At 44.5% G+C, this 24,754-nt stretch overlaps 1 protein-coding gene across 4 annotated transcripts in view; it reads right to left on the bottom strand.

Moving 5' to 3' along the window:
• Positions 1-31: 31 nt before the first annotated feature.
• OPN4 (opsin 4) overlaps positions 32-24,754 on the bottom strand; it is a 39,565-nt gene continuing 14,842 nt past the window's right edge. For 2 of the 4 annotated variants that reach the window (XM_081913667.1, XM_081913669.1), the window contains 10 exons: positions 22,759-22,892; positions 21,922-22,125; positions 18,484-18,655; positions 16,239-16,400; positions 14,577-14,684; positions 13,047-13,221; positions 8,465-8,620; positions 5,595-5,630; positions 3,669-3,707; positions 32-1,599 (listed from right to left, as the gene is read on the bottom strand). In XM_081913667.1, coding sequence (XP_081769793.1) covers positions 1,315-1,599; positions 3,669-3,707; positions 5,595-5,630; positions 8,465-8,620; positions 13,047-13,221; positions 14,577-14,684; positions 16,239-16,400; positions 18,484-18,655; positions 21,922-22,125; positions 22,759-22,892 — 1,471 coding nt within the window. In that variant the 3' untranslated portion in view covers positions 32-1,314. Of the gene's footprint in view, positions 1,600-3,668; positions 3,708-5,594; positions 5,631-5,680; positions 5,728-8,464; positions 8,621-13,046; positions 13,222-14,576; positions 14,685-16,238; positions 16,401-18,483; positions 18,656-21,921; positions 22,126-22,758; positions 22,893-24,754 lie in introns of all 4 variants that reach the window. The other 2 variants (XR_014168807.1, XM_081913668.1) reach the window with 2 other exon arrangements.

The following is a 24,754-nucleotide window of genomic DNA, read 5'->3' as shown; positions in this document are numbered from 1 at the left end:
TTGTCATGGAAGGCTGAGTGGACAGACTAGACAAGGAGCTAAACGATAACTTTATTGTTTCTCTAAACAAGAACAGAACAGCAGCAGGAACCTCCTGATGCCACTTAGCTACACACACAAGCCCAGCGCCACCTAGTGACTAAGCTATGGCATGACACTATCCACGCAGGCCTTGAGTCACACACCTTGGTACCAGGTAGCTGTACAGCTTAAAGCAGGAACTTTGCAACACCAGGTGCCAGTCCTCTTCTCTTGGCACCAGCAGGGCTGCTGCGTGAAGAAGGAAACTGGAGGTAGTTCAAGGCAGGAGGAGACTAACACCACAGATGAGAATCCTCCTGGTCCCAGGAATCAGGCAACTGAGGACATAGGAAGCTGCCTTAGACCAAGTCAGATGGTTCGGTCAATCTGGCTCAGTGTTGGGACCTTCTGCAACAAACCATGTGCTCACCCACCATGGAGCTACAGCTGTTCCCTGTTCTGGAGAGCCTATCACAAACCACTGCTGGCTGTAAGGCTTCAAAATCCCTCCCTTAATCTGGGCATCTGTTTGTTGCAAGAGGAAACCACTAGGCTATAAAGCCCTTTGAGCTACCAGGCTAGGGGGCCACCAATGCATGTGCCCACCAGGATCTTCTACAATACTTGTGAAAGGTCTCACTAAATATCCCCTCAAAAAATCAACAACGCATGAGGGACAGTTTGCTGTTTCTGTTCAGTTTATATTGGCACTGCTTTGGCTTCTGCGTTGCACACATGCTCATATTTCATTGGATGGCAGGACTGGACAACCAAACCTCCTTTCCATTCAAACCAAGAGTGAACAAGTGCAGTTGTGGCTGATGTAAGTGCTCCCCACTCCCCATTGATAGGGGAGCTGATGCAGGGAGGGTGCCCAAACCATCTTTGGTCCTGCCTCTTTCAGATGTGGTGGCCATTTTGTGTTATGCCACACCATGGCAGGCATTTTGCGACTGGCACATGCAACACTTTCTCAACATTCCCCCCACTGGTCAAAAAGGGTCGAGCATGTCAGCTGATTCCCTCCCTGCTGCCTCTCCAAGCTGGACATTATCAGGGATTGCCTGCCCGACAGTTGCGATCTGTGGATGGCTGGGTGTAGATTGTTCCATACAAGATTCATGTGTGAGCCTGTTCTCAGGATAAAACGGGCTACTGCCTCTGTTTGTTTTAAATGCTCAACTTATTAATACAAACATTGTGGAGAACGCAATCAACATGTAAAGCAAATTAACTATCGTGGAGCTGTTTTTGAATCTTTACATTTTCACCCTTCTGCCCCCTCTTCCTGCTTCAGTGATGTTTTGGAAGGTTTTCTACACTAAGCTGACACATGTGTGTCTCTGGCGTAGGACCTAAGGCACTATCCTGGCACAGCCACTCTAGCCGGCTGCTGGAGTTCCTCTCCCAGCTATAGCCACAGTTCCTGGAGCACGAAGGGTCAGAGTTGGATTGAAAAGGCAGCTCCATTCGCTGGACGTTGCTGTAGGTTACCACAATGCTGGGTATCTGGGCTGTAGATGAGAGGTAGCAAGAATCTTCTGCCCTCACGCCAAAAGTGTACTGATCGTCACCTGTCTTAAGAAAGTACGAGAAAGAAGAGGTTAATACACAATGTGCCTGAGTTAACAACAGCCTATGGGGTGGGCGGGAAGCGATGTATATTTGCCACATGCATTGGGAGAATCCACCCTTGTCAAGTCAAAACAGGCCTCAGAACAATGTGCATATCAAGAGAGGAGTTCAGTGTTTGTCCATCTCCACAATCAAAGAAGCAAGGTAGATACTATGCATGCAACACCTGCTGAAAAACCCTATTTTTTGCAACTGTTAAAGGCACAGCCTCTATTTGGCCACATTCCACCACTTCGAACTGCAAGTAGGAGCTACAATTTTCTGGATTCTCCTGCCTGCCGGAAGAAAATGAGCTCACCAGGGAGAATGGCTCTAGAGTCTAGAATGGTTCTAGTAACTATGCTCCTTTCCTACTTGCAAGGAAGGTTTTCTTTTTCATAGTCAAGCATTAAAAAGTGAGACCTTGCAGTCTTAAGTGGCACAGTCTATTCTAATACCTCAGGACTCTTGACACCTCATTCTGCTGCTGTTCTCAGATTCATGCTACAGATTTACAACAGGGGTTAGCAACCGCCAGACCACATGCCTAATTAGACCTGGCCGGCTCCCCATTTGGACCACAAGCCCATTTCAGCTAAGCCAAGCCCCTTGCCCCATGTATGCAATCATATATGATGTGTGGGCAATCTTGCCACTATGGAACGAGCATTAGGTAGCACCTGTAATGGTGCCAGTCACGCTGATTGACACACAGAGTGGGCATACATGGGTGTAAGCAATCTGGTCTCAAGCCATTAAGGGTTTTATATACGAATGGTAACATCGTGAACTTGGCCCGGGAGCAAATTGGCAACGGGTGCAGATCTCTGAGCGGAGATGTAATCTGTAGTAGGGTTTCACTCCCATCAGCAGTTGTGCTGCAGTGTTCTGCCCTAAGTGCAGCTTCTAGATCGAGCACAAAGAGAAGCTGTGCAAAGAGGCATTGCAGTAATTCAGCCTTGAAGGCACCAGGGTGCTACTTGAACTACTTGTCAGTTTTCATTTCTTAGTACAGAAAGTATTGATCCGATGTGCTAGAGATCTTTCCTATTCTGCTTAATGCAGGAGTGCTCTGGAAGCTTCTCTGTGTTAAAGAAACAAGCAGAAGGTTCATGATGCTTGGGTTATTCCTTCAGAGAAGCTGAGTACAACTAGCTTAAACTAGTTCTGTTATCTCTATCAGTCAAGGACATGCTGACATAATAAGAGGCCAGAAGGAGCCTGGGTTTCACTTGCTCTTTCTATCTCTTTTCCTTCTGGTGTGGTGTTCTGTACAGTGGTACCTCAGGTTAAGTACTTAATTTGTTCCGGAGGTCCGTACTTGACCTGAAACTGTTCTTAACCTGAAGCACCACTTTAGCTAATGGGGCCTCCCGCTGCTGCCGCGCCACCGGAACACAATTTCTTTTCTCATCCTGAAGCAAAGTTCTTAACCTGAAGCACTATTTCTGGGTTAGCGGAGTCTGTAACCTGAAGTGTATGTAACCTGAAGTGTATGTAACCTGAGGTACCACTGTATATTGTATGCTTAATGTTAAGGTTTAGACTTATTATAAATTATTGTAAGTTTAAGTTAAGTCTGCTGCAACTGGATTTCTTATGGACAGTGCCAATTCTGAATGTATTGGAATTGTGACCATAATGCTTATTAGCCTTCAGTAGCAGTGAAGCTCTGCTGGATGAAATATTCATTGCCTCTGGTCTATTTCTGGGGAACCCTGCAATGTGTTTTAAGTTTTTACTCTGCTAACTATACATTGGAATCTAATCTGGATAATACTGAGTAGAATTTCAATGACACTACTGTGGTCAAGCTCTCCTGGTGCAGGAACATCTGTAGCTGTCGCACCACTTACAGCTGGCGACAGGTGCTTCTAGCCAGAGGCTACCTGGGTCTCCAGCAACAAAGCTGGATTCAGAATCACGCCAAAACTACATACCTGTAAGTCTGGCTTCATCATCAGCCCAACACTATGGGGAGGCCACATTGTTCACATTTCCCACAGATTATTGAAAGCTGGATGGCAACTTACCAGGCTGTCTCCAAAGATGTAGTTTCCAAAGGCTAAGTCCTAAAGAAACAATATAGAGAATTGTGCAAAACGTCCACAATCATGTTTCCACATAGGTCTTGAACTGGTTAACCCGAAGAGTCATTTTTAAATCAGGGGCATGGATAGAGTGGCCTGTTGCAAAAGAAAACAGAGTCACTGCCCCACAAAGAATCCTGTAGAAGAGGGCACTTCAGCAAGTGCCACTGGTTGTGTAAGCTGCACCTGTTGAATTTCCCTCTTCTACACAATTCTCAAAGGTGCCTTAAGCACCTGTTCACTTTACATGTGCATTAATTCACTGGCTTGTCCCCAATGCATGTTTACTCAAAAGTAAGCCCCATGTCAGTGCATAGTAAAGTGTATTCTTCCACCTCTGTCTTATGCATGTTTGCTCAGATGCGCCACTTAATATTTAAGGGTGCATTTAGGTTGCAACTTTCATTGCATGTACATGTACTAAGGACTGCAGGTTGATTTCAGCAACAAGACTCTGAGCTTGGCAAATTCGTTGTTGTTGTTTTTTACAGGGCGAGAATGGAGGCTGTGAAATAGTGGATTGGCCCAGGCTAGCACCCTTCCAACTAGCAACTCACCCATCCCAGCTATGCAGAGTGAAAACCGATCACCTGCTAAGTAGCAGTAGATGAATGCAGGAAGAGGTTTGAGCTAATGAAGGGAGGAAGCGACTGCTAAAGATGGAGGAGAATTTTGTGCTTCCTGAACCAACATGTGAATTAAAATGCATTGAAATCCATATTTTTCTCCATTTTGTGATGCAGCACGCTAACCAATAATTCTGTCCGAGACAAAGCATATATTATGGGGAAGTGGACACAGAAACGTGTATATTGGTGAAAGTACTGTTCAAAACCACATTATATTAGGAGAAATGGCTTGTAAAAATGTGTCTATTAGGGGAAATGGCATATAAAAGGTGTACATTGGGAGAGAGGGGCAGACTTTTAAAATAATAATAATCGCAGACTGATGCAGAAACCAGGCAAATTGAATTTAAGATTGGAGAAACTGGGATGAACAGATTTACCCAGACCTAGATACTGTCCTAGAGAAAGGAGGGCAGACTTTGGGATTTTTAAAAAAGAAACTAAGCACTTTTGATTCTCTTTGCCTTATGGAATATGCAGTGGTGACTGGACTATCCTCCCTATGCAGCATACAGAAGATTTACAAAGAGTGGCAAATAATGAGCAGTGAAATATAACAATATGCATCCCATATTACAGGCCAGAAAAGAACCAGTGAAATATTTGAGCTATAGCCAGGGTGCAAACTATTAGCAGTATCAGGAACTGTTGGCAGGGAAAGGCGTTCTGGCAGTATGGTCATAGAATTGTAGAATGGGAAGGGACCTTGAGGGTCATCTAGTCTAACCCCCTGCAATGCAGGAATCTCAACTAAAGCATCCATGACATATGGCCATCCAACCTCTGCTTGAAAACCTCCAAGGACGGAGAGTCCACCTTGAGCTCCTTGGAGGAAAAGGGAGATAGAAATGTGATGGATTAGACCAGTGGTTCCCAACCTTTTTGGGGCCATGCCCCATCTAAGCATATCTAAAATCCTGACACCCCCCCCATGACATATAATTCTTATTTTTCAAAAACTGAACTCCTATGCATGTGGAGGAAGCCTAAAAGGCCATTAACTTGGTTTAAACAAGCTTCCAAATTGCCCCCCTTAAGAATCAAATTGCACTTCCTGTGGGGCATTGGGAACCACGGAATTAGACGGATGGACAGAGATATAAATAAATTTGAGCATGTCAAGTGGGAGGTGTTTGATATATGGCATGGCTGCATTGCTTTCCCTGAACATCCCCATCCCTGAATGAATCACATGAAATGTTCACACTATGAAAAGAAACCAGCAATCTGGGATATTCACCTCTGCCATAGAAATGTCATCAGCATCCACTGAAGTCTACAAAAGAAGGGAAAGAAAGAGTGTGTAGCAGTGCAGACAGTTCTTACCCCAGGATATGGAGTTGTCACAGCATGGTCCTATCCTTCTCTAAGTGCTGCGTGAGAAGGATAATTCCATATGTAAGTTATGATTGTGCCCTCTCTTAATGACCGTGCAATGTATTGTGCCCAGTGCCCGGTGCAATTATGACTTGGCCAAATGAGGAATGAGGGGCGACCAATTATTAGGTGTTCTTTTCTGCCATCCCAGGACTGGCGCCACCCGTTGCACCAGTGCTGTGCTGCACACGATAATATATGCCCAAATATACTGTTGTGGCCGACTCTGGGGTTGCGGCGCTCATCTCGCTTTATTGGGCGAGGGAGCTGGCATACAGTTTCCTGGTCATGTGGCCAGCATGACTAAGCCGCTTCTGACGAACCAGAGCAGCACACGGAAACGCTGTTTACCTTCCCACTGGAGCGGTACCTATTTATCTACTTGTACTTTGACATGCTTTCGAACTGCTAGGTTAGCAGGAGCCTGGACCGAGCAACGGGAGCTCACCCGGTCGTGGGGATTCAAACCGCCGACCTTCTGATCGGCAAGTCCTAGGCTCTGTGGTTTAACCCACAGCGCCACCCGCGTCCCAAATAAATATACTGTTATTCCTAGTTTAAAGGACCATCCCATTCCCTTCTTGCAGGACCAAGAGCGAATGAGATCAGAGGATAGGACTGAGATTATTCCAGCAGCCAATCACAAAACAGCAGCAGGCCCATAGAAGCTGCAGCAGGTGAGCACAGCTCCCTGATCCAGAAGGGCACAGCCTGGGGCCACGGGGCTCAGCTCAAACGCCTCTGGGGGTGTGAATGCAGGAGAGGAAAAGCAGGAGAAATTGTGATGGGGTGAAGGGGCAACAAGCACGGAAAAGAACCACTTGCACACACAAAGGCACCCAAGAAAAGAAAGGTTGCAAGCTGAATAAAGTGTGTATTTTGTGCATGGGGGTGAGGCTGACGGGGGGGGGGGGGAGAGACGGGGGGGGGGGAAAGCAACATTGGCTGGACACAATGTTGCTTTGTTCCCTCCTAGCCACTATTTATAGAAATGCATTATTTATGGGACACGGCTGCGGTCACAGGGAAGTGAAACAGTATTTTGGATTTTCCATAACAAAAGGCACCATATAAAAACAAGCCAAAACGCAAGAGAGAGAGAGAGAGAGAGAGAGAGAGAGAGAGAGAGAGAGAGAGAGAGAAAGGTACAAATATTCTGCCAAAGATGCCCTTCTGAGGGCAACAGTGACAGAAAGTGGTGGAGAGCTGGAAACAGAATGCCGGGTGTTTATTTTTAGGAGGAGAGGGGTGTCAAACTAAATTTGCCAATTCCCCTGTGACTTTGGCAGCAATCTGATGTGCAGAACGGAAAGGACCAACAGCAATGTGTACATCCCAGCAATGGAATGTGATAGGGAAACATCCCCCTCTTAGAAAATGTGAATGCCAGGCTGCTGTCAAAGGCACAGAAGGAGGGCTGGTGCAAAGACAGAAACAGTAGCCCTGGTTAGAAACCAGCTTCAGGCAGACCTACATTAAAGGGTATGTGTTTATGCATGGCTATCAGTGAACCAAAATGTCTTCACCTATCATCATCAGCATTCACACATACAGTGCACACAATTTCCGTCATCTTGGGTCCATCCCACCAGTTTCCATCCTTAGAAGGAACACTCATTGGGGAATGATATTAATATTTTTTGGGAAGCCGCCCAGAGTGGCTGGGGAAGCCCAGCCAGATGGGCAGGGTATAAATAATTTTTGTTGTTGTTGTTGTTGTTGTTGTTGTTGTTATGTTCTTCAAGGTGGGTGCTGCTCCTCTGTCTTTTGACAAATCTTCGTGTTCTCGGATGTGGGGAAGTGCCAAGACTTCCACTAAGTGTTCAGAGAATCAGAGAATCGTAGAGTAAGAGTTGGAAGGGACCCTGAGGATCATCTAGTCCAACCCCCTGCAAGGCAGGAAAATGCAGCTGTCCCATAAGGGGATCGAACCTGCAACCACGCTCTAACCAACTGAGCTATCCGGTGTTCATCAAATGACCGGACTGGGCATGAAAATGCTGCATCAAGATGGGTAAGTTATGATACAGGCAGCAGAGTTTTTCTTTTCTTTAAATGCTCTGCCCAGTCTTATCTGCCACGAGCCTCACAATTTCTTTTGAAAGATTCCTTGCTCCCCACAGCACATTCTCATCAGCACTGCTCTCCCCTGCTTATGTTTGGCACGTGCTTTGCATAATGATTTCCGTACAGTTGCCGGGCACACGGCACTTGCTGTTTTGTGCTGCGGCCAACCCTCCCCTTCCAATGTTAGCGACACAGGATCTCCCATGCTGCAGACCTGGCAAAAGGAATAGCACACGTGAAAATCATAATTAGTGAAGTGGGAGTCGCTTGACTGCCAGGCATCTTTTCAAATTAACAAGATGAAATAGGTGACAGCTGCTTGTGGGCTGGTGTTGGAGATTGCGATCGTGCCAATAGGTGTGAGAAGAGGAAGGAGATTAGAGTGGTGTCACAACCAGCCAGAATATGTGCATGGACTTGTTGTGGTTTCTATAGGGAAACACTCTTGTTTTTAAAAGGGAAAGCATATCTCACAAATGAAACGGACAAGCTATTAAGTTCTCCTCTATTTGGGTCTCCCAATGGCAGCTTTCTTATACAGGTTACTGATGGCATTTGGGAAGAGGGGATGGAGAGAGAAAGAGAAAAAAATACTGACATGGAATAATACAAGCTGAGGCAGAGATCTGCAGACCTGTCTGCTCTGGAAATAGGACGTTTCGTTACCTTTTCAAAAATCCCTGAATCGTGGCTTTTCAGTTTAGATTTGATTTTGACATCGTTCATTTCTGCCGTGGTGTCTTCACCCATCTCGTACGAAACTTGCCCGCTAGCACCTCTGGAGTTCAGACTAGAGATATCCGCCTCTGTGTCAGTCCATTCCTGCAGCGACAGGCCAGCATGAATTTTTTTCAGAGAGTCTCTTTGCGTTTAATGACTTTCCCTCAATCAGTTCAGTTATGTGCCAAATGGCTCTCGTTAGAGAAAAGAGCCAGAAATGTGAAAGGGACTCCCAACAAATCCTGTCTTGGGGCCAGCTTAGACAATCAGCAAAATCAGGAGGTGGGGCTGCTCCGAGACTGCCCCCGTTCAGGCTCTCTCTCTCCCCCCCTCTTTTTAAAAAGCAGACTTTCCTACTGCACAAATGCCCTGTCAGACACCCTGCACAGAATAAAAAGGCCCAATGAACACACAGCATTCTTTGCTCCTTGCTTACACCCTATATCAGTGATGTTATCTCCAAAGGAGTCAGTAGTTCTTATCTACTTTACAGCGATAATTCATTTATGGCTCTGCCTTGTGCAGTAATGTTACCCGCCTAGAGAAGAGGAGGGTGCAGTCCAAACGAAGGTGTTTTAATATGGTTTGGGTAGTTTCAAGTATGGAAATGGAGCGCATTCTACCCTTGTAGCCCTGTGCTTAATAAACACATAAGGACCACAAAAGAGGATTTTGCAAGCCCTTACGGTTGCTTAGTCTTATACTTTTCTGCCTGGAAAGATAAAACACCCACCAAGTATTATGCAATGGTTTGAGGACCTCACAGAGCTACTTACATTTGAACATATTTCATATAAACATCATTTTTGTGTGGATACCTATTTGGGCACCTGGAGGGCTTGTATCAATTTATATGTTCTACATTAGATGTACAAACTGATGCTTACAGCATCCATAATGTGAACTGATGGTGGGTTGTTCTTGTTGTTACTATTAGTATTACTCATAGATTATTTTTCTTTTTAATCAAATTTAACTATTTTTTCATTAGCTATTTCATTTAATTTCTGTAATAATGTTCCCTCTTCCTTTTCTTTGTTAAGTTTATAAATAATTCTTTTTTAAAAAAACAACCCAGAATAAACCTGTGTCTCCCGAATGCTCTCATTTTTCCAAGTGCACATTCTGTGTCCCACCACATACCAACCCCACCCTGCTTTCATAGTACAGTGGTACCTCGGCTTAAGTACTTAATTCATTCCGGAGGTCCGTACTTAACCTGAAAATGTTCTTAACCTGAAGCACCACTTTAGCTAATGAGGCCTCCTGCTGCTGCCGCGCCACCGGAACACAATTTCTTTTCTCATCCTGAAGCAAAGTTCTTAACCTGAAGCACTATTTCTGGGTTAGCGGAGTGTGTAACCTGAAGCGTATGTAACCTGAAGCATATGTAACCCGAGGTACCACTGTATACGCTTTCAGAGTTAAAGCTAAATACAATACTTATGGTAAATGAGCTACCATAGCTGTGAAAATTTGTGTCCCGGGCTTTTAAAGACCTGTCTACCCATGTCATATCTGAAACCAAAGAGGTGCATGGTTGCCAGATGTGAACTATATTGGCATTATTTTCAGCAGGGAATGGCAGCCAGATGGCAGTATACCATAATGACAGCTTGCTGTTGTGCTCAGGGACCCCAATCAGAACAAAATCTACCCCCTGCCCCTATTGAAACCCATTTTGAGGCTCAGGCAAAGGAAGGGAAGGGAAGGTTTTGCTCTCCCTCCTCTCAGACGTCTTACTGACTGTGACCTACTTATTTTCTCCCACAGAAATCAACAAGACTCTTTCCTATCTCAATAGTTTTGTTGCTTCTTAATTACATCAGAGTGTGAAAAAGAGACAGGAGCTTAAAAATAATAGTAAATCTACATGATGCCATCATTTCAGGCTAATCATTCTGAAGTATAGAGAGACACCTGAGAGATTTTGGCCTTGCTGGAAAGAAAGGCCCGTTCTGAAAAACAACAAGGAGCCACAAAAATAATTCATGGAAAGACTAAAACATTTATCTTGTCTCATGTAGAAATGCGTATGTTGTACGAACATGGGAATTCCCAAGTTGGCTTTATTTTAGCAAGATCTGCTTTGTTGTATTTTTAATCAGGGATATAAAATAGATGGAGTGCAGAACCCACACAGCTCCGAAATCTCCTGTAAGAATTTGGAGCATGTCAGCCTCCCCTAAAAGCACATTAACCTAAAAACGTAACAGCTTAGGGGGCATAATAGCATTTTTGTGTTTTTAGAGCTCGTCTAAAAAAATGAAAAACTGGTTGAAAAAGAACACAATATTGTGCCTTGGATAGCACAGAAGGAAAGTCTCTCAGATTCCAAAGTGAAGAACCACTTCCGGCTTCTTTGCAGGTAACCACTAAGTACTTAGCAGTGATACAGCAAGCTGTTGAGAGCTTCTGGTTGCTGGGAGGGTGGGGGGATCCGTTGATGGATTTGTCAATTTGTCTAAATCTGCCAGCAAATCTCTTTCTAAATTCAGCCTGCTTCACCCTACAGAAGCATTAGCCCTCACGTCACAAACTCGTTTCCTTCCCCCGTGAGGGCTGCATTCTGTGTTATTGTTGCAGAACGGAACGATCACATATTGCATGCAATTAAGTTGCACTGTTGCAACCTTGGACGGCTGACTTGTTGAAACGGCACAAATTAATTGCATGCAAGGTAGAGAGCCTGGCACAGAGAGAGCTTTTAAGCTCTCTGCCTTGCTCACAGGGCTCTGGGATTGTCTCATGGGAACTTGGATGGCCCTGTGAGATCTCGTGAGAGCCTCTCAGAGCGCTGTAAGCTAGGTGGAGAGCTTAAAAACAAGGGTGGTTATGTGGAAGTGGTTCAGGTATATGAGTTTTGGCATCCCCAGAACACACACAAGACATGGCCTCCCTCAAGTAATAAAGGTAAAGGGACCCCTGACCATTAGGTCCAGTCGTGGCCGACTCTGGGGTTGCGGCGCTCATCTTGCTTTATTGGCCGAGGGAGCCGGCATACAGCTTCCGGGTCATGTGGCCAGCATGACTAAACTGCTTCTGGCAAACTAGAGCAGCGCATGGAAATGCCGTTTACCTTCCCACAGGACCTATTTATCTACTTGCACTTTGACGTGCTTTTGAACTGCTAGGTTGGCAGGAGTAGGGACCGAGCAACGGGAGCGCACCCCGTCACAGGGATTCGAACTGCCGACATTCTGATCGGCAAGTTCTAGGCTCTGTGGTTTATCCCACAGTGCCACCCATGTCCCTCCCTCAAGTAATACTTCACTCTTTATGTATGCAAAAATCTTGTGAACTAGAAGTTCAGACTTTAGGTGAATTCAGCCATGATCAGAAAAGGAATCTAAGAAGAGCCTCTTTATAAGGGGGGGGGCCTTCATATATCGCTGGGCTACCATTCCCATCATCCCTGACCACTGGTCACACTGGCAGGGCCAGATAGAAGCTGGGGTCCAACAACCTCTGAACAGCCACAGGTTCCTTATTCCTGCTCTACATGACCAGAAGCCTCTAGCTGCCTGTAGCAGGTGCTACTGCTGGTGAGTCCTTTTTTAGCCTTCTCTCTGCTGTGCTGTTGCGAACCCACTCATTCACCTGCTGGAAGTTCAGGGATTTTTCTTGCAGCACCAGAGGGTCCCCACTTGTCGAATGCTCTCTCTAGGGAGACTCGCCTGGTGTCTTAATTATACATCTTTAGGTGCCAGGCAAAAATGTTTCTCATTAATCAGACCTTTGGCTGATTGACATCTGATGCCCTTTTAAATGTGTTGTGGACGGGAGGGCTATTGGGTTGTCTTTGTTTTTATTTTTATTATATATTCTGTGTTTTTTATATTGTGAACTGCCCTGAGATTTACGGATATAGGACGGTATTAGTAAATACATACACACACACATATATAAATGCATAAATGCATAAATAAAAAAACAAAAAATAAAAAAACTATCTAATAGCTGCTACAGCCAGCCAGAGGCTTCTTGACCACATGGAAGCTCTTTTAGGGGCTTAGTAATACAGGTCTGTAGAATATATCCAGAGAGAGATTCCAGAGATTTTGAGTTCTCAGTTATAGAATCGTAGGGTTGGAAGGGACCCTGAGGAATGCAGGAATCACGACTAACGCATCCCTATCAGATGGCCATCCAACTTCTGCTTAAAAACCTCCAAGGAAGGAGAGTCCACCACCTTCCAAGGGAGTTCATCCTACTGTCAAACAGCTCTTACCATCAGAAAGTTCTTCCTGATGTTTAGTCAGAACCACCTTTATTGTAACTTTGAAGTCATTGTAGAACAACAATGGAGTCGCATCCATTGCTCGGCTAGTGTTTGCCTCTGACTGCATCTGCTGCTGGCATGTGGCCCCAGGAAGATTCCTCACCAGTCAATGTGGCCCTTGGACTGAGAAAGGGTTCCCCACTGACGACTTAAGCATGGACACGTCTAATCTATGCCCACCAGCTTGCTGCACACCCCTTTCATTGATACTGTAGATTAGACAATGTAGATGAAGGTTATCCTTACAGATTCACTGTCTGAGACAGAGGAGAGCCGTCTGTTTCCTCTTGGCAGCCCATTCATATCAGAGGACTGGCTGGTGACAGTGAAACGTCTGGTGGAAGGGAAGCTGGATCTGGAATCCTTATGAGAAACCCTTAGCAGAGATCCAAGGCAGGGAAGAAATTTTGCAATCGCCATTCTAAAGGAGAAGAAATTAAGCCCATCAGTATTTTTTCTACCTCTGCAAGCACAAAACACAGACTAAAACATTTCTGTCCTTTCCGACACAAGCTAAAAACGTACATTCATTCAGAGAGGGAGAGGGGAAGAGCGTGAGAGAGGCCATATTGAATTAAAGACCTTAATGGACTATAAAAGGATATGACTGCACTGTGGAATCCAGTTTACAGTTGTGTGCATCAGCCCATACACAGGCAGAAACACATGTTGACGGTGTTTGTTCCCACCAGTATCAAAATATAGCAGGAAACCCTGATTGCTATCTGCATCATGAAATGTGAAAGGAAGCTGCTCAGATGAATGTGCACTCTTTGGGTCTGCAGATGTGGTTCGGGTCCCTGCGTAAGACATGTAAGCTGCCTCCAGTCAGGCATCACCCTTGCTAGATCAGGAGTGTGTCAATACAAAAAGGAATGGACAATACAAAAAGGAACGGATGCTTGCATTTTCATTTCAGCTGGCACAATCTCCACATGGTGGGTGAGCAGTCCATGTGTGGCAGCTTGACAATGGGGGCCCCTGCTGCTCCTCGGTTTTCTCCTTACGAACAACAAAACTATCTGATCTTAAATACCAACATGCCTGCAAACTTCACGGGCATGCATACCAGTCACTGTATATATATTATATATATATATACTCATTGTACAGTCATATGATCTTTACCATTCAAGAATTGTCAAGCAAAGAGACTTCATCAATTCAGCAAAAACAACTCATTTTGCCTGGGGGTTTTTCTGACTTTGCATTTAAGATGGAGACGATTTGAGGAGCCGATGCTGGGATTTTTGACAGTTGAGTATAGCTGGGCATAAGAAGGGGGCTGTCGATGGGTGATGCTGGTGAGAAAAGCTGCACCTGCTTAAATCCCCTGTATGTGCACTTGTAAATAGTTACTAGCCTGCTGAGATGCTACCATCAGTTTCCATGCATGATATGGGGCCAGAGGGAAGCCTTTGCTTCTGTAAAGGTAAAGGGACCCCTGACCACTAGTGGCTAGCAAAACAAATGTTGCCTTTTTACTGTAGGCTGGTGGAGGAGGGATGGGTCTGATGCATGGGTTTGCCTCCCTCCTTAGCCAGTGTAGAAACCAAGCAGACTGGCAGAGGAGAAACAGAGAGATCAGGCCCTCCTCCATGAGCCCACTCACTCATTGGCATGGAAACCTTTACTGCCAACACCTACTAGGTGAGATGTTAAATATAAGATAGCGTTAATATGACAGGAGTGGAATCCCGTATTGCTTGCGGTTGCCCTAAAAGAAGACCTGTCACTGGTTGCAAGCCCCAGTTCTTTACAAAAGGTGAAACATACCTGTATTTGGGGTGGGCAATGGCGTAAACAATTGGGTTGTAGATGGATGAAGCTTTGGCAATCACTGCAGGTATTGTGTTCATTAAGGGAGTGAGCACATGGGAGTACCTAAAGCAAAGCAAACACACTTTCTTAGATTTAATTCTGCCAGGGTATGGTTACTGTCCCTTTCCCCCTTTTACATAAGATACTGTACTTTTGAATGCTCCTCAACAAAGTTCTTCAAAGTGCTAGTCCACACTGGGTAAATTCAGACACGCAAAATCTTCTAAATAATGCACCTCGGCTGAACTTAGGAGCACATTCACATGGAAAGCAGATTTATCAGCCTCCTCCCTGCCCAAAGGCATGCATTTAAAATAATGAAAAACCTTGATCTGAAGCAGCAACTCAGCAATGGCATAATTAAATAGATAATTAAGTAGATTAAAAGCAAGATCCTCTATTAAAACAGCAACATCACCTGTCCAACACTGCAAAACAATGCACACAAGCAATTTAAAAAACAAATCGCTAAAGCACAGCATCAGCAATTGAAAAAGAACACTGTGGCCATTAAAAAAGTTCAACAAAAAAAAAATGGCAGCTGGAGTAAAAGCAGGAAGAGCAGGAAGGAATGCCCAACAAGTGGAATCAGCAGCATCTGCCTTGGTAGCAAATGTGTTTTGAAGCAAGAGCATCTTCACCTGTTAGCTGAGAAGTGCTATGGAACTGGTCATGTGGCTTTCCACTGGTAAGCAGTTCCATGGTGTATGAATGATGAAGAGGAGGCAGCCATGACCTTTTCTAATCTTACTGGGGGACAGTGATATGAAGGCACATAAGGCCACCATATCACTGAAGTACAGCAAGTCTGGATAGGGTTAGTGTCTGGGTGGAACAACCTGTGCGCCACTAGGGGTTCCATGACTGAAGGAGGAATGGGTGGGTGACCAAGCAAAAACCTTCCCTGTGATCTCAGAGAAAGAGGACCACAAGGAACTTATGGCAGCAGTGAAGCCAAACTCCAGCTTGTTTATTGATGAAATTAATATCCTGCCATTCCTCCTCAGAGCTGAAACAAGCATCAGCCAGCCAACATTCCTGAGCTTAAGCTGGAGATACATTTCTTTTGTTTTGCTCTGATCAGAAGCTGAGTTACAGAGTTCTGCCCCGGTTGCAACTTCCAAGCCAGCTTCAAGAGCCATCCACAGATATGATATGAGCTTTCTGGAGATGATTTCTGCAGCCACAACGGCGGCATCTTTTTCAGCCATTAATAATATGGGCTTTCCCCCCTAGGTAGCTGTGACTTTATCTGTGTTACAGTCTCCATGTCAAAGCATCCCTGGGGATGGTTGAACAGGTGGCATCATGTGGAGAAAGTTTAGGTTCAGGGTTTGTTTTGGGGTTTTTTTGCATGTATGCACTGGCCAATATCCTCAATTCCAGGTAAATCTAAAAAAATGTGTCTATAAGATCAAATACTTTGATTGTGTGGCTAACACATGCCACATTTATCATCTCCCCTACTTTGGTTACGGCTGCCGAATATAAGGAACTTCCTGCAGTCGAGCACCTGGAATCATTGGTTGGCCATTTGTGGTGTGCTTCATTCACTGTTTCTGTTCTCATTCCATTTCCCCCAGGCCCCTTGCAGAGATAACAAGATTTTTTGATTACCCTGCAAAAGCCAGCAAAGCTACCATTGAATATGGAGACCAGGAGAGGACATAAAGTAAGATGATAACCAGGGCTACTTTGGCCATTTTCCATTCATTCGTCATCCTCTGGGACAGCCTTTGAGATTCTTTAGTACCATCTGAACTGATGGTTTGAACAGCCCTGAGGAAAAGAACAAAACATGAATGAAGGAACAAAAGTGAGGTCTGCTTACGCAGAATGCCACATGTTTATTTATTACTGGGTCAACGCCATTGATATTCAAAGGTCCACTTTCATGAATGGAAGCACATAGATGTGTTTGTGTTGTCAATTTGCCCTTCTCACAGATGCAGCTTCAGCAGTCCCTGAAAAGCCATTTGGGAGGGTTAGGGGCTCTCAACATAGGAAGCCAACTTGTGGTGAGTCAAGCTATATGCGCATCAAACTCAGTGACTGTTTTGGTGGCTCTGCAGAGTCTCAGGCTGGGCTCCTTCCCATCATCAGCTTTTTGATATTTTACCAGAGTTGAACTTTGAACCTTCCACAGGCAAAGCACATCTGCACTGAGCCATTATGGTTCCTCCTTCTTCTGCTCTGGAGCAGAATGCAACATGATGGCGGGAGCTGCATTTGGGGCAAAATCACAAACTCCAATTATATGAGAGTGCTTCTGCATGTGGATCTTTGAGTGCAAGCATGTGGTTTCCTTTCCCCAATATAATCAGTCACAAGATTCTCATCCACAAGAAGCAGCTGGTAAATCGGGCATGAAAAATTCAAATCTTCGGCATGTGCTGCCAAAAGCTTCATTATCTAGCCAGGCTCATCCATCAATACAAGCTCAAAACTGTTTCAGAGATGTTGATTTGTTATCGTTACCAATAAAGGGACCCTAAGAATTACAGCTCTGAGACAATGAGGGTGCCAGAGATCTCTAATATTGGCACCTTCCAAAAAAACTACATTTCACAACTTCTTCAGGGCAAGAGATTTTCAGTGAGGTTTAAGCCTGCAGTGTAGAACTGCCCATTGTGTATACCCCTCAGACGGAGAGTGCAGTGTGCATGCACTGCCATTTTTAATCTGATCATGCTGCAAAGGTGTCAAACTTCTACCCTCCCTTCCACCTGTATCATTCCTTTTTTTCACTTAACACACCTTCTCCCCATCTTCAGCTTTATGCAACAAAGATGCAGGTGTCGTTTCTTATTAGGTGGGATAGCACAGTTGGTAGAGCAGGAAACTCTTAATCTCAGGGTTGTGGGTTCAAGCCCCATACTGGACAAAAGATTCCTGTATTTCATGGGGTTGGACTAGATGACCCTCAGGGTCCCTTCCAACTCTACAATTCTATAGAATAACAATAATAGAGTTGGAAGGGACCCTGAGGATCATCTGGTCCAACCCCCTGCAATGCAGGAATATGCAGCTGTCCCATACAGGGATCGAACCTGCAACCTTGGCAATATCAGCACCACATTCTAACCAACAGAGCTATCCAGGTTCTTGATGATTCTGATTCCTGTAGATGACCACACATGTTCCTCATTCCTTCCTGTGCCTATGAATCCTGGGGAAGGATTCTCCAAGACAGCTCTCAACAGAAGCAGAACAAATTGTGCAAACTATGAAAATGGAGGCAAACTGGACTAATAAGGATGCTTTAGAGTAGACCCACTGTAATCAATAGGATTTCTCAACCAGTGTGCTCCAAGCATCAAGGGAGTCTGGATCTAACCCACCACTAAGTGCTTTCAAAAGAATACATTAAATAAAATCTAATAAAAAAGATGGGAAAGGGGGACAGACACAAATGAAAGGAAATAACTGTTGGCAGAATTTATACAGGTTGCAGAATTTTGCTTTCCATGTTCGTTTTAAAGCAAAGAGTACCAACAGCTCTGAATTAGATTTACCTTCCATCCAATACATCATGTCAGTTCTTAATTGCAACCCTGGTTCTCATTCATCTTTGTAAATTAGACTCAAGTAAAATCTGATTCGTCTCTGTCTGTTCCAATCCTCGGATAATTCATGGAGCTATTCTCCAAATCAGACACCCTAATATCTCTCTGAAATCTGATCTAAGTGCCTATCAAAATGATGTGGGAACATGGTGCAGAATCTACAGCCGTTTTTGCCTGCACTTCATGTTCCTGTTTTGTTTCCTACTGACTGGAGGTCACAACTTTGGGGGGAAGGGGGTGGGGGACAAAGTAACCTTCCACTAACGCAAACAATGAGAAGCACATGCGTGACTCACCTGTTTGTATTCCGGATGGCTCTGAAAATGAAGAAATAGCTGTATATGATGGCTATTAGGGGAATGAAGAACACAAAGCAAAAGAGGAGCATTGTGTAGGCACGGACCGATGGGGTGAAGGTAATATAATCCCAGGAGCAAGATGTCAGGAGGCCTTCCGGAACATAAGCACCTTAGCGGAAAGACAGGGGGAAAAAAATAAGCTTTCCCTCCAAAAGTTATTGGAACTTAAATTTAAAATGTAATCAGAAATTTTATTTCAAGTTTACTAAATCTGTGCAATAATGCTGCAAACCACATTTCAGAGGGTAGCCTTTTGCTGGCTTGCTTTAGAAAGTTTGTAGTTAACTCATAGGATTCATTGCCGCGTAATCGTGTGGCAATTTAACAACTAGCAAATTTATTCTGGACTACGTTTTTTGGACTACAGACAAACAGACAAACAGACTACAGACAGTTCCTGCTAACCTAGCAGTTCGAAAGCACGTCAAAGTGCAAGTAGATAAATAGGTACCGCTCTGGCGGGAAGGTAAACGGCATTTCCGTGCACTGCTCTGGTTCGCCAGAAGTGGCTTAGTCATGCTGGCCACATGACCTGGAAGCTGTACGCCGGCTCCCTCGGCCAATAAAGCGAGATGAGCGCTGCAACCCCAGAGTCGGTCACGACTGGACATAATGGTCAGGGATCCCTTTACCTTTACGTTTTTGTGGACTACAGACCACCTTATTAGATCCATGAAATGTTTTCCTGAGTTGCAGATCAGCAATAGCTAATACTGAGCTGGGTGGACCAAGACTAGATAACTCGGTATAAGGCAGTTTCCTTAGGAAGGGAATAGTGAAAATCACCAGTATGCTGCACATGTGCAAGTGAGTTGTGTTTGCACAAGAGACTTCCACTTATGGAAGAGCACCTTGGGATGCAAACTATTGCACTGCGGAGATTAATATCCTGAAACTGAATAAAGACAATAATACTGGTCCATTATGAATTTGTGTTACAGTGTAAACAAGTTCAGTGCAGCTCAAATCTGACATTGTCCTCTCCTTGCTTCAGCTCCTAGAAGACTCCTGGTGTCCCATTACAGAGATGGTTTTTAATTTATCAACCTTGCTCTGGCCACAAGCTAGATTGTGCAGACTGACACCTCGCTATTCCCTGCTGCTAATGGGAGGAGGTTTATTTGATAGGCTTTGGTGAACAACTAACACATCTCCTTTTGTTGGCTGAAAAGAACCATACCTCTCGTGACCAAGCACAAGATGAAACAGATTATTAAAGCTCTCGATAAAACCACCAGCAGAATAGAAATTAATTTGGTACATATAATTAAGTTTGCGGTTAAATAAACATTGTTTTTAAAGAAACACAAAAGAAATAGGAACTATTCTCCTGATGGATGTTGTGTAGGAATGCAATTAACTGCGGACATTAAACTGCTGTAGCCTGGGCGATTCCCACCATTCCTACCAATAACTTCTCTTATTTCTGCTTTGGGAAATGTCACACCAGATGTTGAGCCCAGCTTTCCCTATTGGTCCCGTGAGAGTGCATGTTTTGGATACAATGGGAATCTAATTATAAACCAGTGGTTCTAATACTCTGTAAGCGATTATTCTGCCTCATCAAATTGTGCCTCTTTTTGAAGTGAGCTTTCTCATATTGCCCACTTAAGCTATTCGTGAAACGAAAGAGTCTCTTGTCAAAGCAACTGAAATTTGCTTTTGGTGCATCTTGCATGGATAACCCATATTGAGTTGGTTTTTATGAGGCCTCAGCCCTGGTCAGCTTGTTAGCCACACAGAGACCTTTGCCACAGGTGACATGACAGGAAGGGCAGGAGATTTGCAGGTCCTCATTGGCCAACAAATCAATCTCCACCATTTGGCACTCCAGGAAGACTGCAGTTGCTGCAGCAAGGTATTCCATAGCCCTCCTCCCCATGCAAGAATGCTCGCTCTGAGCTGAGATGCCCTCAGAGTCTGCCTCTGCCACTCCTGTTTTCCCAGAGCAGAGATAACAGTAGTAAACAAGTAAACTAGTAAACTCTTAAGCTTATTATTATTATGATTATTTGTAGTAACAGCCCACCCATCACCAAACAGTCCCAAGGCAGGATACAAAAACATAACAATTCAAATGAGTACAATGTACAATTAAAATCATAAAATAAAACCCACAAACACAACCAATATCAGAGCGACAAAGCAGCAACACAGAAATGCAATGCACAGCAACGTAGGAGAGGGGAAGCTGTCCACTCAGTCAAAGACCTGGGCAAAAAGGCACATCTGTCAATAAACATGTGCTGATAGTGCAAGGCACACCTGATTCAAGCTATTTTCCATGTGCTCCCTCCCAACTGTGGACTTTATTCCGAAATGCTACGTAAATTAGGATATGGTATGGAAATTCTGTTTCACAACTAGATGGATTGGAGGGAATTAGCAGGCCAACTCTTCAATTAGGTTAGGAAACGAGCTCTGATTGCCCTGAAAACCTATTACAATGTTATCCTCATATTATTTCTACTCCGTATGATTTGCTATGTGCTTTATTGCTTCATGTTGCTATGCTTTGATTAAAAGCTCAGAACATCATTCTCTTTCACATGAAGATAGTAATATGCTTTGAATGGCACATGGCACATCAGCAAATCAAGAGAGCTGTTTCAGTTACAATTCTGAGTTTCTGGTTTCTATCTATGCTCTACTCCCTGTCTTACTGGGTTGCTAACGAGCAATTTGAACTTTGATTAGAGGACCCAATTAACAGTAGTGCATTGGTAGGGCAAACCCTAACACTGATTGGATCTCCAAATTAACACCTGGGGGAGGGAGGGAAGGCAATGAATATTCAATTTTACTGCCCCCTCCCATAAACTTGCACCTAGCACCCCATCTCTTTGACACACTGTGAAAACTTAACCTTAGAGCACAGCAAAGAAGTAAAATGTTGGGAACTGGATCAAACACTATTCCATTCATCAAGGCTTTCAGTATGGCCCCATCGTGAACAATGAATCTATATGAAAATCAGGAAAATATCCTGTATTTATTCATGCCTATTATTTATGCTGTTCAGCTCAGCTTGAATGCAGAAGGTTATGCAAATGTTATGCAAGATGCCCCCCCCCCATTATTTTTCATCCCTGATTTTATCTCCTCTTTTCTCTGTAATTCGCTAATGAGTTTCCCAGCACAGGCATCACTGCAATGTAATTGAACGGACCATAAGCACTACAAAGCTTTCCCCCTTGGTTATATGTCTTAGAGATTTGTTTGCTCCGAACCCGTCTCCCTTACAGAGAATTTCTTCCTGTTAAATATGTAAATCCTCTTTCATCTGTCACAAGCTCCAAAAGGCCCATTCTATAAATTCCTGCTTTTCCTCTCAGTATCAAGTAATCAGATTTTAAAAAATTCTGTCTCACTTACTCCATCCAAAGAAGGGAGGAAGGCTCCATGCTAAGGAATACAGCCAGACTCCTAACAGGATTAGCAAAGCTTTCTTCTTAGACATTACTCCAATGGAAGCCAAGGGTCGAGTAATCACAAAGTACCTGTCCAGGGCTATCACTGTTAGAGTGATCATGGAAGCGATGCCGAAAAGTGCTCCGCAGAAAGCGTACAGCTCGCAACCTTTCCAGAAAGAGCACAGCAGAGTTAGCAGGCAAATCAAAATGCACACTTATTTTACTTGATTTAATCATATACACTAGGTGAGGGTAGGAAGGGACTTATTTGCCATTTCGATTTCTCTCCGTTTTCTGTTTCTCTCACTTTAAACTCACTTATCCACATTTCCACAGCGTTTCATGGTGATGATGATTATTTTAAGTTCTCATTTGAGATTTGAAGCATTTGAGATTATTTTCTCCTAGTATGCACATGTTGGGAAGCAATTTTCACTAATGTAGAGAATTTCTGCAAAGCAATTTCCCCTAATATAATGGGTGGAATATAAGAAATATTTAATGGAAGCCACCCAGAGTGGCTGGGGCAATATTAATCATAATCCTCCTCCTCCTCCTCAGGTTACAACAGCAAGGGGAACATCACCTTCAAGTCCCAAGAATGGCTTTTCTTGACCAAAGAGGCAGGGTGTGCAAAAAATTGGGAAACCATCAACAAACTATTATAAATTCCTTGTTAAGTCTTCAGTGACAATTGATTAAAAACAACAACAGCAGCAGTCCCACTGGCAATCTGATAAACTTCCAAGCCAGCCTGTTCAGGCTAAATGATGTGGGGGACAATCTGTTTCTAACATACCCTTTTCACCAAATACCCATCGTTTGTTGAGACTGCTGGTGAAGAAAACTGGACACTGGGTGACGGCCATTAGGAAATCACTAACAGCCAGGTTGATAATGAACATGTTGGCGGGAGTCCGAAGGCCTCTGCTCCTGTGAGAGAAGAGAGGAGAATGAATGCAAGTAACTCTTAAGAGGGTGTCAGGGCTACGGCCTCATCTGCACCTTACATTGAAAGCGGTGTCACACCACATGACTTCCTCAAAGCATCCTTGGGACTGTTGTTTGTTAAGAGGCCTCATTCCCCTCACAGAGCTCCACCTCAGAGTGGTTTAACAGTAAATCCTCTTCCCAGGGAGCTCTGGGAATTGTAGCTCAGGGTTAACAACTCTCTTCACCCATAAGAAACGACATTTCCCATAATTCTTTGGAGGAAGCCATGACTATTTAAAGCGGTATGGCACTGCTTTAAATGTACAGTACAGACTAAGATGTTCAAAACAAGCAGCAAGACCAAAAAAAAAAAGGTAAGCAACTTACGTTACCAGTGTGGGCAGATTCGTATTTTCACACACACACACCACAAATTGAATTTGAGCCCCATCTTTACAGCAGGGGTAGCCAACTTTTGTGTTCTGGGGTGCTTCTGTATTCTGAAGATATTGGTCCAAAGGTCTGAGGTAGATTTTACCAAGGCAACTGAGATGATCACAAGTGAGGGCTTCCCAAGACACAGGCTTTCATCTATCAGTACAGCCTTCCCAGTTATAGAGAAATGCATTCAGGCAGAGCATTGTCTACAAATAGGTATATTTGCATGATATGTGCAAAAAGAAGCTCATTCGTAGAGCATCTGCTTTCCATGGAAGAGGTTGCAGGTTCAATCCCCTGTTCAACCTCTCCATGTAGGGCCGGGAATGTCCCATGGCTGAAGCCTTGGAGAACCACTCCCAGCCAGTATAGATAATATTGAGCTACAAGTGAAAGGGTGGTGCTGTAAAATTTGGTAGGGCCACCAGTTGGTAGTGGCCAACTAGTCACAACAGAGTGGCGCACATGGACAGGCTTTCACCACTAGCCCAGTGACACAAATAGAATGCCCGCTTCTCTGAATGCTCTGTCCTACATTTCTCCGTTGCTGGTGATTAACGGGAAATTAAAGCAGATGTACTATGGATTTTCTGCATCTGGGTCATATTGTATAGGGAGGCCATTTTCCACTGCTGGCCAGATTAGCAGCAATTTCCAAATACAGGGATTAGATTCAACGGTTCTCTGTGTGTTTTAATCACCAGCAACATTAATAACTGCAGAAGGTCTCATCTTTTACTTTATTCTGCTGGCAACCTACACTATTTGAGAAAAAAACAAGGAGGAAATGTCATGGCCCCAGACCCTGAGCCCTCAATTCCTGAGCAGTCATAGCACCAAGGTGGAAATGGATGCACACCTAGCTCATCCTGGGTAGACCTGGTGTGTCACCAGATTCCACACCTCACCCCCTAAACATCAAGGATGTAACTTCATCTATGGACTCCGAAGGATGCTCTAATGACTCCTTCAAGGATCAAGGTAGTATTGATGGACCAAGTCTCTGAAACCCCAAACCTCACAGCCTGAAAGGAGCACCAAAGGATGCTTGTCTAACTACCCATAAGCCTTCAGTGGACCCTTGAGAACAGAACACAATGCTCTAGCACAGGGGTCCCCAACCTGTAGCCCATGGGCTGGAAGCAGCCCATGGAGGCTGTTTAACAGGCCCACGAGCCACCCCCTGAACCGAGCCGTCTGCTTGGCGAGTCCCCGTGCGCTGTGCTAAACTGGCAGAGTGCGGTGCAGAGTCTCTCTTCCGTGGCTCCGGAAATCACTTCTGCGCATGTGCAGATGCTGTAAATTGTGTCTGTGCACGTCCACGGCACCAGAAATTGCTTCTGCGCATGTCCAGACGCCAAGAATCATTTCTGTGCAGGTGCGATTTCTGGCACCACGCCGCGCTGCGCTGGCCCAGAACATGG

Source organism: Podarcis melisellensis, assembly GCF_964234715.1.
Source record: "Podarcis melisellensis genome assembly, chromosome: 5".
Lineage (NCBI taxonomy): Eukaryota > Metazoa > Chordata > Lepidosauria > Squamata > Lacertidae > Podarcis > Podarcis melisellensis.
This window is presented reverse-complemented; position numbering and strand designations above follow the sequence as displayed.